At 44.1% G+C, this 12,867-nt stretch overlaps 1 protein-coding gene across 2 annotated transcripts in view; it reads left to right on the forward strand.

The window, feature by feature from the left end:
- The first annotated feature begins 5,824 nt into the window (after positions 1-5,824).
- Positions 5,825-12,867, forward strand: part of prmt3 (protein arginine methyltransferase 3) — a 287,320-nt gene continuing 280,277 nt past the window's right edge. The window contains exons 1-2 of one of the 2 annotated variants that reach the window (XM_063061730.1): positions 5,825-6,003; positions 10,770-10,893. In XM_063061730.1, coding sequence (XP_062917800.1) covers positions 5,988-6,003; positions 10,770-10,893 — 140 coding nt within the window. In that variant the 5' untranslated portion in view covers positions 5,825-5,987. The remainder of the gene's footprint in view (positions 6,004-10,769; positions 10,894-12,867) is intronic. The other variant, XM_063061729.1, reaches the window with a different exon arrangement.

Genomic DNA, 12,867 nt, shown 5'->3' on the forward strand with positions numbered 1-12,867 from the left:
TGAACCAGCACAGTGAGATCACTTTGTGAATCAAAATAACTTGAGCGATTTATAAAAAAAAAAAAAAAAATCTGCTTTTAATAAGATTAAAGATCGGGAAGGCGTGGTCACGAAGGAAAAATCCATTGGTGACAGTTTTAACTAGGGGCTCGTGAAGGATATTGAACACAGGAGCGATGGCTGAATCAGATTTGTCATTAGTGGGACACAAGCAGCAGCAAACAGAGTAGAAGGAAGGACGTGTGACATGAAGGTTTCAGCAGCAGATGAAGTGAAGCATAGGCAGAGCTGATGCTGCGACAGAGATGGGAGTGTGTGATCTCAGTGACTTTACACATGAAGACACCACAGAACTAAAAAATATTTGAAAGTTTCCTGATTACATTTTGGTTGATACATGCCCTGAAAAATATCTCTCAGCAATAAGACCTGTAATATCGCATTTGTGTACTTTTAGAGACAGAGAGTTGAGGGATTTGATAAAGCAGGGAAGTGGATTTGAATCAAGATTTAGCTTTATTTTTGAATACTAGAGCAAATTCCAGCAATACTCCAGTAGCCTCCCTCTTCTCCTGTATTGTTCCTCACTGCATTGGAAGAATGTTATTTCAAGTTCATTTCAGTTTCAAATTCTGACTTGGAACTTCATTACAATGACCAATGAACCCTAACTCTGAGATGACTTCTGATTGTTAACTCAAATGTATTAAGGCTGCCTGAATAGTAACCTAAGGTGTAGCCAGAATGTGCACAGATGTTGTTCGAGAAATGTGGCTATTTTCTGGGTTCATTATTAAGTGCCTTTGGTACGTCCACTCCCTGGTATGTAGGCAGAGAGTGAATACTAAGCACGAAATTCTGCAGATGCAGGAAATCCAGAGTAACACACACAAGGTCTTGGAGGAACTCAGCAGTTCAGGCAGCATCTTTAGTGAGGAATAAAGTATCAACATTTCGGGCTGAGACCACTCATCAGGACTGAAGACTTGTCACACCAGTAGTGAGGACTGCAAAAGTATGGACAAGGGAGGAGTTGGAGCATTTACAGTTTGAATAGATTGGATCATATTAAAGGATTTATCTTAATATCTGAATAAATGTGCCACCATTGTCACAGACTTAATCAAGATCTGCATGGTTGAACATAAGCCTTTGAGAACATACTGAGTTTTCCCAAATCAGAAGCCCTGGATGAACAAGGAGATTCACAGACTGCTGAAGGCTAGATAGTCATAGTCATAGTCATTCTTTATTGATCTCGGGGGAAATTGGTTTTTGTTACAGTTGCACCATAAGTAATTAAATAGTAATAAAACCATAAATAATTAAATATTAATATGTAAATTATGCCAGGAAATAAGTCCAGGACCAGCCTATTGGCTCAGGGTGTCTGACCCTCCAAGGGAGGAGTTGTAAAGTTTGATGGCCACAAGTGGGAATGACTTCCTATGACACTCTGTGTTGCATCTTGGTGGAATGAGTCTCTGGCTGAATGTACTCCTGTGCCCAACCAGTACATTATGTAGTGGATGGGAGACATTGTCCAAGATGGCATGCAACTTGGACAGCATCCTCTTTTCAGACACCACTGTCGGATCTGTGACATTTAAGACCAGTGATCCAGAATCCTAGAAGAAGTCCAAGAATGACCCGCAGAAAGCCATCATGAAAGTGAGAAAAAATTCCGTGTGAAATTAGACACAGCTGGATGAATGACAGTTGTAGCAGGGTTTGTATGCCATTACTTCCAATTAATGAAACCTAACAGCATAAATGTTCAGTAGGTAGGTGCATTTAAAGTCAGAAAAATGTATACAATATACATCCTGAAATTATTCTTCTTCACAAACATCTATGAAAATAGAGGAGTATTCCAAAGAATAAATGACAGTTAAAACACTAGAACCCCAAAGCGCCCCCCCAGCTTCCCCCTCCCATACACAAGCAGCAGCAAGGCAGCGCCCCCACACCAGCAAAAAAGCATCAGCACCCTCCACCGAGATATCTAGCACGCAGCAAAGCATCAACAAAGACACAGACTTGCAGTACCCCAAAAATTACTCGTTCACCCAATCATTCAACATACCACAGTCTGTGTGTGTCAGTCATTCAACATACCACAGTCTGTCTCTGTCTCTGTCTCTCTCTCTCTCTCTCTCTTTCTCTTCAGAAGAGGTGTCCCCAGTTCAAAGTAAAATCTGTTATTACATGTCACTACATACAATCCTGAGATTCTTTTCTGTGGGCATACTTAGCAAACTCAGGAACTGCTCACTGTAAACAAACGGTACAAATGCAGATATAAATAAATAGCAATAAATAACGAACATGAAATAACAATATAATAGTTCTTAAATGACTGTAGCTATCCCCTTTTGTTCAAGAGCCTTTTGATTGAGGGGTAGTAACTGTTCTTGAACTTGGTGGTGCAAGTCCTGAGGCACCTGTATCCTCTACCTGATGGCAACAGTGAGAAAAGAGCATAGCCTGGGTGCTAAGGATCTTTGATAAAGGATGTTGCTTTTCTACGGCAACGTTTCATGTAGATGTGCTCAATGGTTGGGAGGTTTCTACCCGTGACGCAGTGGGCCGAATCTACCACCTTTTGTAGGATTTTACACTCAAAGGCATTAATGTTCTCAATCTAGGCTGTAACGCAGCCAGTCAGCACTCTTTCCACCACACATCTAAATGACAGGAATTCTGCAGATGCTGGAAATTCAAGCAACACACATCAAAGTTGCTGGTGAACGCAGCAGGCCAGGCAGCATCTCTAGGAAGAAGTACAGTTGATGTTTCAGGCCGAGACCCTTCGTCCTGACGAAACTTTGACTGTACCTCTTCTTAGAGATGCTGCCTGGCCTGCTGCGTTCACCAGCAACTTTGATGTGTGTTGCACGCATTGATAGAAGTTTTTCCAAGATTTTCAATGACCTGCCGAACCTCTGCAGACTCCTGAGGAACTAGAGGCACTGTTGTGCTTTCTTTGCAATAATATCTATATGATGGGTCTAGGACAAGTCCTCTGAGATAGTGACACCCAGGAATTTAAAGTTACTGACCCTCTCCACCTCTAATCCTCTGATGATTACTGGCTCATGGACCTTTGGTTTCCCTCTCCTGAAATCTACAATCAGTTCCTTAGATTTATCGACATTGAGTGAGAGGTTGTTGTTATTCCACCACTCAGCCAAGCTTTCAAGCTTCCTGCTGTATGCTGATTCATCACCCCCTTTCACCTACCACCCCACTAGCCTCCGGATCCAACACATTATCCTCCGCAACTTCCGCCACCTTCAACAGGACCCCACCACTAAGCACATCTTTCCCTCTCCACCCCTCTCCGCCTTCTGCAGGGATTGGTCCCTCCGTGACTCTCTGGTCCACACGTCCCTCCCCACGGATCTCCCACCTGGCACTTATCCCTGTAAGCGCAAGTGCTACACCTATCCCTACACTTCCTCTCTTGCCACCATTCAGGGCCCCAAACAGTACTTCCAAGTGAGGCAACACTTCACTTGTGAGTCTGTTGGGGTCATCTATTGCATCTGGTGCTCCCGGTGCGGCCTCCTCTACATCAGTGAAACCCGACGCAGATTGGGGGACCGCTTCGTCGAGCACCTCCGCTCCGTCTGCCAAAACAGACAGGATCTCCCAGTAGCCGCCCACTTCAACTCTGCTTCCCACTCCCATTCAGATATGTCCATACATGGCCTCCTCTACTGCCATGATGAGGCTAAACTCAGGTTGGAGGAGCAACACCTCATATACCGTCTAGGTAGTCTCCAGCCCCTTGGTATGAACATAGAATTCTCCAACTTCCGGTAATTCCCTCCCCCTCCCTATGTCACTCTGCCTCCTCCCCCAGCTGCCTACCTCCTCCCTCTTGGTTTCGCCGCCTTCTACTACCCATTGTGTTTTCCCCTATACTTTCTGCACCTTTCCTGCCTATCACCTCCCTGCCTCCCATCCCCCACCCCTTTTATCTTTCCCCTTACTGGTTTTTCACCTGGAACCTACCAGCCTTCTCCTTCCCACCCTCCCCCCACCTTCTTTATAGGGCCTCTGCCCCTTCCCCCTACAGTCCTGACGAAGGGTTCCGGCCCGAAACGTCGACCAATCTTTTCCACTGATGCTGCCCGACCTGCTGAGTTCCTCCAGCGTGTTGTGAGTGTTGCTTTGACCCCAGCATCTACAGATTATTTTGTGTCCACAATAGTGGTGTAGTCAGTAAACCTGTATATGGTGTTGGAGCTGTACTTAGCCACACAGTCATAGGTGTAAAGCGAGTAGAGCAGGGTTCTAAGTGCTCCTGTGCTAATGGAGAGTGTGGAAGAGATGTTTTTGCCAATCCAAACTGGCTGCGGTCTACAAGTGAGGAAATCCAGGATCCAATTGCACAAAGGGGTACTGAGGTCCAGGTCTTGGAGTTTACTGATCAGCTTTGAGGGGATGATGATGTTAAATGTTGAGCATCCTGATGTATGCAGCTTTGCTGACCAGCTGTTCCAGGGTTGTGTGAAGAGCCAACGAGACAGCATCTCGTCGTTCAGTAGGTGAATTGGAGCAGATCCAAGTCCCCATTCAGACAGGAGCTGATATACTTTAACACCAGCCTCTCAAAACACTTCATCACTGTGGATGTGAGAACCACTGGGCGAGAGTCATTTTGACAGGTTACCACGCTCTTCTTGGGCACTGGTACGACTGAAGCCTGCTTGAAGCAGGTGGGTACCACACACTGCTGGAGTGAGAGGTTGAGGATATTCATGAACACACCAGCCAGCTGGTCAGCACAAGTCTTCAGTATTCAGCCAGGTACTCCATCCGGACCGGATGCTTTCCTTGGATTCACTCTCTTGAAGGCAACCTGCACGTCACCTTCAGATACTGAGAGCAAAGAATCATCGGGAGGCCTGGGGTGCACGATGGTTCCTCCCTGTTCCGGTGGTCAAAGTGAGCATAGTAGGCATTGAGCTCATCTCAAATGGCAGAGATGCTTCACTCTCTGATGAGCCCAATGACATTCATGCACAATTTCGAAAGGGAGAATAATACTGTGTCTGTGCCTTGCCTTGCAGCATCCAGCAACGCTGGGATTACTGTGTCAGAAGCCAGTCAGGAGGATATTTCACACTGGGGAGCCAAGACCGCCAGTGCTGCAGAGGTAAGGAAAATCTAGAAGAGCGGGTTGTGTGAAGGACAGCGAGCAACACCACTGGTCCAGCACCATGTTCCTTGACATATACGCTATATACATTCCGTATATCCTCCATTGCTGCTGGTCCAGCACCTTCCGACCCCAAACAAAGGTTAAATACCATCAGAAACAGCTAAATCTCTGGAGGAACTCAACAGGTCAGGCAGCATCTATGGAGGGAAAAGAACAGTTGTCGTTTCATCAAAACATTTCGTTTCGTCTGTGACCGTGGGTGGCAGACGGTCAACCTTCTGCAATAATTGCAGATCGCGTTGCAAGTCTTGAAGTTGTAAAAGTTCTTTCGAAAATTAAAACCTCCCAGTTTTTTTTAAATCACTGCAAACTCTTAGTGTTGGCGCCAGATGGAGCTAAACATAGAGTTCATACCATTGTAAGGATCAATCTTATAATGAAAAGCAACATACACAAAATGCTGGAGGAACTCAGCATGACAGGCAGTATCTATGGAAATAAGGGTCTTGGTCCGAAAGGTCGACTGTTTATTTCCCTCAATAGATGCTCCCTGGTCTGCTGAGTTCCTCCAGCATTTTGCGTGCGTTGCTCAAGATTTTCAGCAATCTGCATGATATTTCGTGCCTGTAATAAACAAGAATTTATAGGTCGTTCCGCCGGACTGGGGAATAAAAACTACATGAATGGCGAGAGCTTGAAAGGAACTCGCGAAAAAAATCGACACTACACTTCCTATTCCTCCAGTTGAACCATCCCAATGACCTGGAAGTGGATGCCGAGCGAGGGGGTGTCTGACAGAGGTTGATGACTGAGCATGGCTGTACAGCGAGGTAAACACACACGTGGGTGAGAGGGTGAATGGAGGAATGTGAAGGAGAAGTAGGGGTATCAGTGGGCAGCAACGCTCTGGTCTATAATGTTGCAGGCCCCGGAGTTGCGTGGTCCCAGCGCCCGCTCCTCCGGTGAACCGGTGTGACTGAGCTGTGCACCGTCATAGACCTATTGGTATCTCTGCAGATAATAGTATGCCCAGCTGCCAAAACTCCTTTTGCAAACGTTAAACTTATAGCTGGCTAAAATCTCTGCAAAAACAGATAATTGTTCAGCTTGCAGACAGCAGAGTTAGGAATGGGGCATGCTAACTTTGAAGGGCTCTTACAGTATTCAGGACAATGATGGAGTATATTTTGTGGGCACAAACAGTGTGTGATCCTTGTTATACAAACGCTAAAACCTTAAGAACGCTGGGCAGGGATCACTTTATGCCAAACAGGGTAGAATTTGGTGATGTTGCGAGGAAGGTGCTGAAGGGAGGGTGTGTGGAGTAAAGGTTAAATGTGGAGATTGAAGAGTGTGGGGGTGAGTTTTGCCGGGTTGGAGGTTTCAGTGGCGCTGGCTATCATTGTAAACAGTTTGAAGTTATTGCTTGCACCTTATTTGCAGTTGAAGTTTGAGTTGAGTTGAATGTGATTGGTCTATGCAGGGGCTGGTGAAGTTAAATGTGAACAGGTATCAGTGATTAGTGTATGAGTAGCTCCAAATTAAGATGAAAGTGATTGTGAAGTTCGTGTTCATTCTCTTATCTGTAATACTGTTAGCAATCAGGTGGATTATTGCAGGCAGGAAAAGGAAAGGTACGTCGCACTTGGAGTTTCTCCGGTTAGCAGACGATTTCCCTCCACGCCTCTCTGACGTAGTGGGGAACCACGTACGAGGCAAGTTACAGCAGTGGTTTGCCACTGCCTTCTGCCCGGTGAGTTTCCAAAGAGATCACCAGCTCGTAACCTAGCACGGATGGAAAGTGTGCAGGGGAGCCGGCTGGATTTGAACTCAGGACTTTTCGTCCCGAAGTCTGGCACTGATGCCACTATGCCACCAGCCAGGTCATTGCAGGGAAGAGTACAGTAAAATCCATAAGAACATAAGATATAGGAAAAACTTAGGCCATTTGGCCCATCAAGTCTGCTCCACCATTCCTATTGGCTGATTTATTCTCCCTTTCCACCTCATTCTCCTGCCTTCTTTGACACTATTACTAATCAAGAACCTATCAACCTCTACTTTAAATATACCCAGTGACTTAGCCTCCACAGCTTTCTGTGGCAACGAATTTCACAGATTCACCACCCTCTGATTAAAGAAATTCCTCTTCATCTCAGTTCTAAATAGACATCCCTCTAGTCTGAGGCTGTGCCCTCTGGTCCTAGGTTCCTCAATTATATGAAACATCCTTTCCATGTCCACTCTATCTGGGCTTTTCAATATTCAATAGGTTTCAATGAGAACTGCACCACCCCCATTCTCCTAAACTTCAGCGAGTACAGGCCCAGAGCCATCAAATGCACCTCATATTAACCCTTTCATTCATGGGACCATTCTTGTGAACTTTCTGAGATACATTCATTTGTTATGTGCCAGGCTGTGTGACGTGGGTGATCATGGCTGTTCCATGACCATGATTGTTCTTGGCAAATTTTTCAACGGAACTAGTTTGCCATTGCCGCCCTCTGAGCAGTGTCTTCACAAGGTGACCCCAGCCATTATCAGTACTTTCAGAGATTGTCTGCCTGGCATCTATGGTCGCATAACCAGTGCTTGTGATATGCACCAGCTGCTCATATGACTATCCGCCACCTGCTCCCATGGCTTCACATGTCCCTGATCGGGGGGCTAAGCAAGTGCTGCATCTTGCCCAAAGGTGATCCGCAGGCTAGTGGAGGGAAGGAGTGCCTTGCATCTCTTTTGGTAGAGACATATTTCCACCCTGCCACCCGGGACATATATGTACTTTGATAATAAATTTACCTTGAACTTTGAACTGATGGGGTCTGCAAGTCAAAGATCAGTAACTTTAAGTTCCTTGGCATTATCATTTCGGAAGATCTTACCTGGGACCAATCTCGTAAGTGCCATTACAAAGAAGGCATGGCGCCTATACTTTCTGAGATGTTTGCACAGACTTGGCATGTTATTTAAAACTTTGACAACCCTCTATAGATGAACTGTTAAGAGTATGATGACTGTTGCATCACAGTAAAGAATAGAAACACCAATGCCCAAAGTTGGAAAAGCCTACAAAATAAATAGTGGATACAGCTCAGTCCATCACAGGAAAAGCCTTCCACACCATTGAGCGCATATACACTGAAGTGATTACCAAATGCGATCTGTAGACTCACTTTCAAGGAATCTATAACTGATGTTTTCAGTACTATTTATTTACTTATTATTTCTTCTTTTTGTATTTGCACAGTTTGTCTTCTTTTGCACAGTGATTATTTGTCAGTCTTTGTGTGTAGTTTTTCTTTGATTCTATAGTATTTCTTTGCTCTACTGTGAATGAAAGTGATGATATATATGTACTTTGAACTTTGAAATCCTATACACAAGCACATGCCCGTGAAGGCAAGCATGTCAATTTTCCTTCTTCAGTACCCTATCCACCTGTGCCATCATTTTCAGGGAGCTAAGGTAAACAACAAAAGTTTGAGCACTGATCCTTGTTGTACACTACTGGCTCCAGACTTGTAATCAGAAAAAGAAACCTCCATCACTACCCTCTGCTTCCTTTCACCAATCCAATATTGGATCTGGTTTGCCCAAGCACCTGAGATCCGATGTGCCCCCACTTTCTGCACGGCAGCCTAGCAGTTAGCACTTTGCTGTACAATGCCAATGATCACCAACTGGGGTTCAATTCCTGTCTGCAAGGAATTTGTATGTTCTCCTAGTGAAGGCGTGGTTTTCCTTTGGGTGCTGTGGTGTCATCCCGAGTTCCATAGATGTATGGATTAGGGTTAGTAAGTTATGGTCATGCTATGTCAGCAAGGGAAGTTTGGCGAAACTTGTGGGCTGCTCCAGCAGAATCTTTAACTGTGTTGATCATCAGAATCAGGTTTAATATCACTGGTATAAGTTGTGAAATTTGTTGTCTTTGTGGCAGCAGTACAGTGCAATAAATATAATAAAGAAAAAACTGTGAGTTACAGTAAATTTATATAGACAATAGACAATAGGTGCAGGAGTTGGCCATTTGCCCTTCAAGCCAGCACCGCCATTCACTGTGATCATGGCTGATCATCCACAATCAGTATCCAGTTCCTGCCTTATCCCCATAACCTTGACTCCACTATCATTAAGAGCTCTATCTAACTCTTTCTTGAAAGCATCCAGAGAATTGGCCTCCACTGCCTTCTGAGGCAGAGCATTCCACAGATCCACAACTCTCTGGGTGAAAAAGTTTTTCCTCAACTCCGTTCTAAATGGCCTACCCCTTATTCTCAAACTGTGGACTCCCCCAACATCGGGAACATCTTTCCTGCCTCTAGCGTGTCCAATCCCTTAATGATCTTTATATGTTTCAATCAGATCCCCTCTCCTTCTAAATTCCAGTGTATACAAGCCCAGTCGCTCCAATCTTTCAACATATGACAGTCCCGCCATCCCGGGAATTAACCGCGTGAACCTACGCTGCACTCCCTCAATAGCAAGAATTTCCTTCCTCAGTTTTGGAGACCAAAACTGTACACAATATATATAATAGTTAAATAAGTAGTGCAAAAATAAAAATTTAAAAACTGGTGAGGTAGTGTTCATGGATTCAGTTCAGTGTCCATTCAGAAATTGCAAAGGGGAAGATGCTGTTCCTGAACCACTGAGTGTGTGCCTTTAGGCTTCTGTACCTCCTTCCTGATGGTAACAGTGAGAATAGGCTTGACCTGGGTGATGGGGTCTTCAATGATGGACACAGCATCGCTCCTTGAAGATGCCCTGGATACTGTGGAGGCTAGTACTCATGATGGAGCTGACTAAGTTTTCAAATCTCTGCAGCTTACTTCGATCCTGTGCAATAGCCCACTTCCCTCCAAACCAGACGGTGATGAAGCCAGTTAGAATGCTCTCTATGGTATATCTGTAGAAGTTTGCGAGTGTCTATAGTGACGTACCAAATCTCCACAAACTTCTAATGGAATATAGCTGCAGTCATGCCTGACACCTTTCACAGCATGTTTTGATGTATATATGACAAATAAAACTATCTTTAAAAATCTTATTATTTGGATCACCCTGCTGTGGAGGCCCTTGTCAAAAGGCCTGCAAAAGTCTATGCCTGCCACCTTTCCTTCGTCAGTTCTCCGAGTAACCTCCTCAGCAAACTTGACCCGATTTATGAGCCAGAATTTCCCATGCACTCTCCATGTTAACTCTTTCTAATCAGTCCCTGCTTTGCCAAATGATCACCAAATCTTATCTGATGGATGTTCCCTGAGTACAGGAAATAGATTTATATAAACTGGATTATAATTTGCGTCACTTTATATTCCAGCTTCCTTTGATTTTAAAAAGCGGTAGTTAAGCCACCTGTGCTTGAAACCCATTCCTGCTTTTATTATTTTCAGTCTTAAACTAAGGTCAGAAGTGTGTTTAAATATTTAAGTTCATTCAAAGCCTCAAATTCCCAATGTCCTAAGCATTCTGTATATCACAAATAGATGTCCTTTTGATTTAGGATGCTCTTTCCTTCGTGGATAGACTTTCTTGTGCTCCTCCCTTTAATTTGATCTTCGTTACAGCCCTTTTATTTCCTTCCTGACAGACAAAGAGGATGAACTGGACGATTTGCCTGAACTCTTGGAAGTTGATGATGACATGTGGTGTGACTGGGATGAAGGAGATCACAGCAAATGCGAATTGCAAGTGCGCTGTCTATTTTGTGAAAGGCGAGTAGCTTTCTGTCATTTGAATGCTTTACAACATTGAATGAATCTACATATTTGTTACTCATTTAAATTGCGTTGGCATAAAAGATGACATCCCAGCTGTCGAAGACATTGCAAAGGAAATAGCAATCAGACCATTACTGTTACACTGGGGGAAATGCTGAGTGTTTATGAGGTGTTGGTCGGACCACATTTGGAATTTAGCGAGCAGGTTTGAGGTCCATATCTAAAGAAGGATATGCTGGCATTGGAGAAGGTCCAGAGGAGGTTTATGAGAATGATCGTTGGAATGAAAGGGATATGGTATGAGGAGCATTAGGCTTGTACTTGTATGAGTTTAGAAGAATGGGGGGGGTGGATCTCAGTGAAACCTACTGAATATTGAAGGGCATGGATAGAGTGGACATGGAGAGTATGGTTTCAATAGTAGGAGAGTCTAAGACCAGTGCGCACAGCCTCAGAATAGAAGAACATCCCTTTGGAACAGAGATAAGAAGGAATTTCTTGACCCAGAGACTGATGTATCTGTGGAACTGTGCCATAGATGCCTGTGAAGACCAAGTCATTGGGCATATTTAAAGCGGAGGTTGATCCGTCCTTGATTAGTAAAGGCATTAAAGGTTATGGGCAGAGGGCAGGAGAGTATGGTCGAGAGGGTAAATAAATCAGCTATGATAGAGTGGCAGAGCAGACTTAATGGGCTTAATAGCTTAATTCTGCTCCTGTTTCAAAAACCCAAAGGGAAATTGCAGGGTGCGGATTGCATTAATTATAGTCCAAAATAAGCATATTTAGTAGAATAGTTAGTTTTGTTTTGTTACCTGCCCATTAAACATTGCTGTATATCACCAGCGCCATCTTGCCAACGTGAGTATTTGAAAAGTCGGTATTTGTAATTCTCTGCTCCTCCACAAGGCACAAGGTTCCAACCCTTTCTGCAGAACTCACTACGTGACAAGAAACTTCTGATATTTACACTTTATTTGAGCTGTGAACAATTCCTGGAAATGTTCTTGAACCAGAATCAGGTTTAATGTCACTGGCATATACCATGAAATATGTTGTTTTGTGGCAGCAGTGCAGTGCAAGACATAAAAATCACTAAGTCACAAGGATAAATAAATAGTGCGAAAGAGGAATAATGAGGTAGTGTTCATGGGCTGTTCAGAAACCAGATGGTAGAGGGGAAAAAGCTGTTCCTAAAACATTGAGTGTGGGTGTTCAGGCTCCTATACCCTCCTCCCTGATGATAGTGGTGAGAAGAGGTCATGTCTTGAGTTGTGAGAGTCCTTAAGGATGGATTCTGCTTTCTTCAAGCACTGCCTTTTGAAGATGTCCTCTGTGTGGCTTGTGCCCGTGATGGAGCTTGCTGAGCCTACAGCTCTCTGTAGGTCCTGTGCAGGTTCCCTCACTACTAGATGGTGATGCTCTCCACTGTACATCTACAGAAATTTACTAGTCTTTAGTGACATCCTCAAACTCCTAATGAAATGTTAGCTCCTGGCCTTCCTTCTTCATGGTTGCATTAATATGTTGGGCCCAGGGTAGACCTTCTTGAGATGCTGATGCCCAGGAACTTGAAGCTGCTCACCCTTAATCTCCACTGATTCCTCAGTGAGGACTGGTGTATGCTCTCCTGAACTTCCCCTTGTTGAAACAGTGCACTTCAAAATCCTATCTTTATGAAATATGATGCAACTGAGATTTTAATAGTGTCTTAACTCAGAATTACTGAATAACCTCTGGTGTGCAGAGGCAGTCGTCTCATGCACCTTTAGATAATTTTAGAGTTAATCAAGACCAAAGCAACAAATAAATTAACATTAAATACAAGCAGTACTGTATTGTCGCATGGTTGCTTGTAGGATAATTTAATGTAACATGTTTGCAGTAGGACATTTTTCCTCCTCGTTTATTCTTCTTGGTGTAAATGCCATTCACCTTTCTAACTGTTTTTGGTGATTATTGTACAAA

The sequence above is a fragment of the Mobula hypostoma genome, chromosome 11 (assembly GCF_963921235.1).
Source record: "Mobula hypostoma chromosome 11, sMobHyp1.1, whole genome shotgun sequence".
In the NCBI taxonomy this organism is placed as follows: domain Eukaryota; kingdom Metazoa; phylum Chordata; class Chondrichthyes; order Myliobatiformes; family Myliobatidae; genus Mobula; species Mobula hypostoma.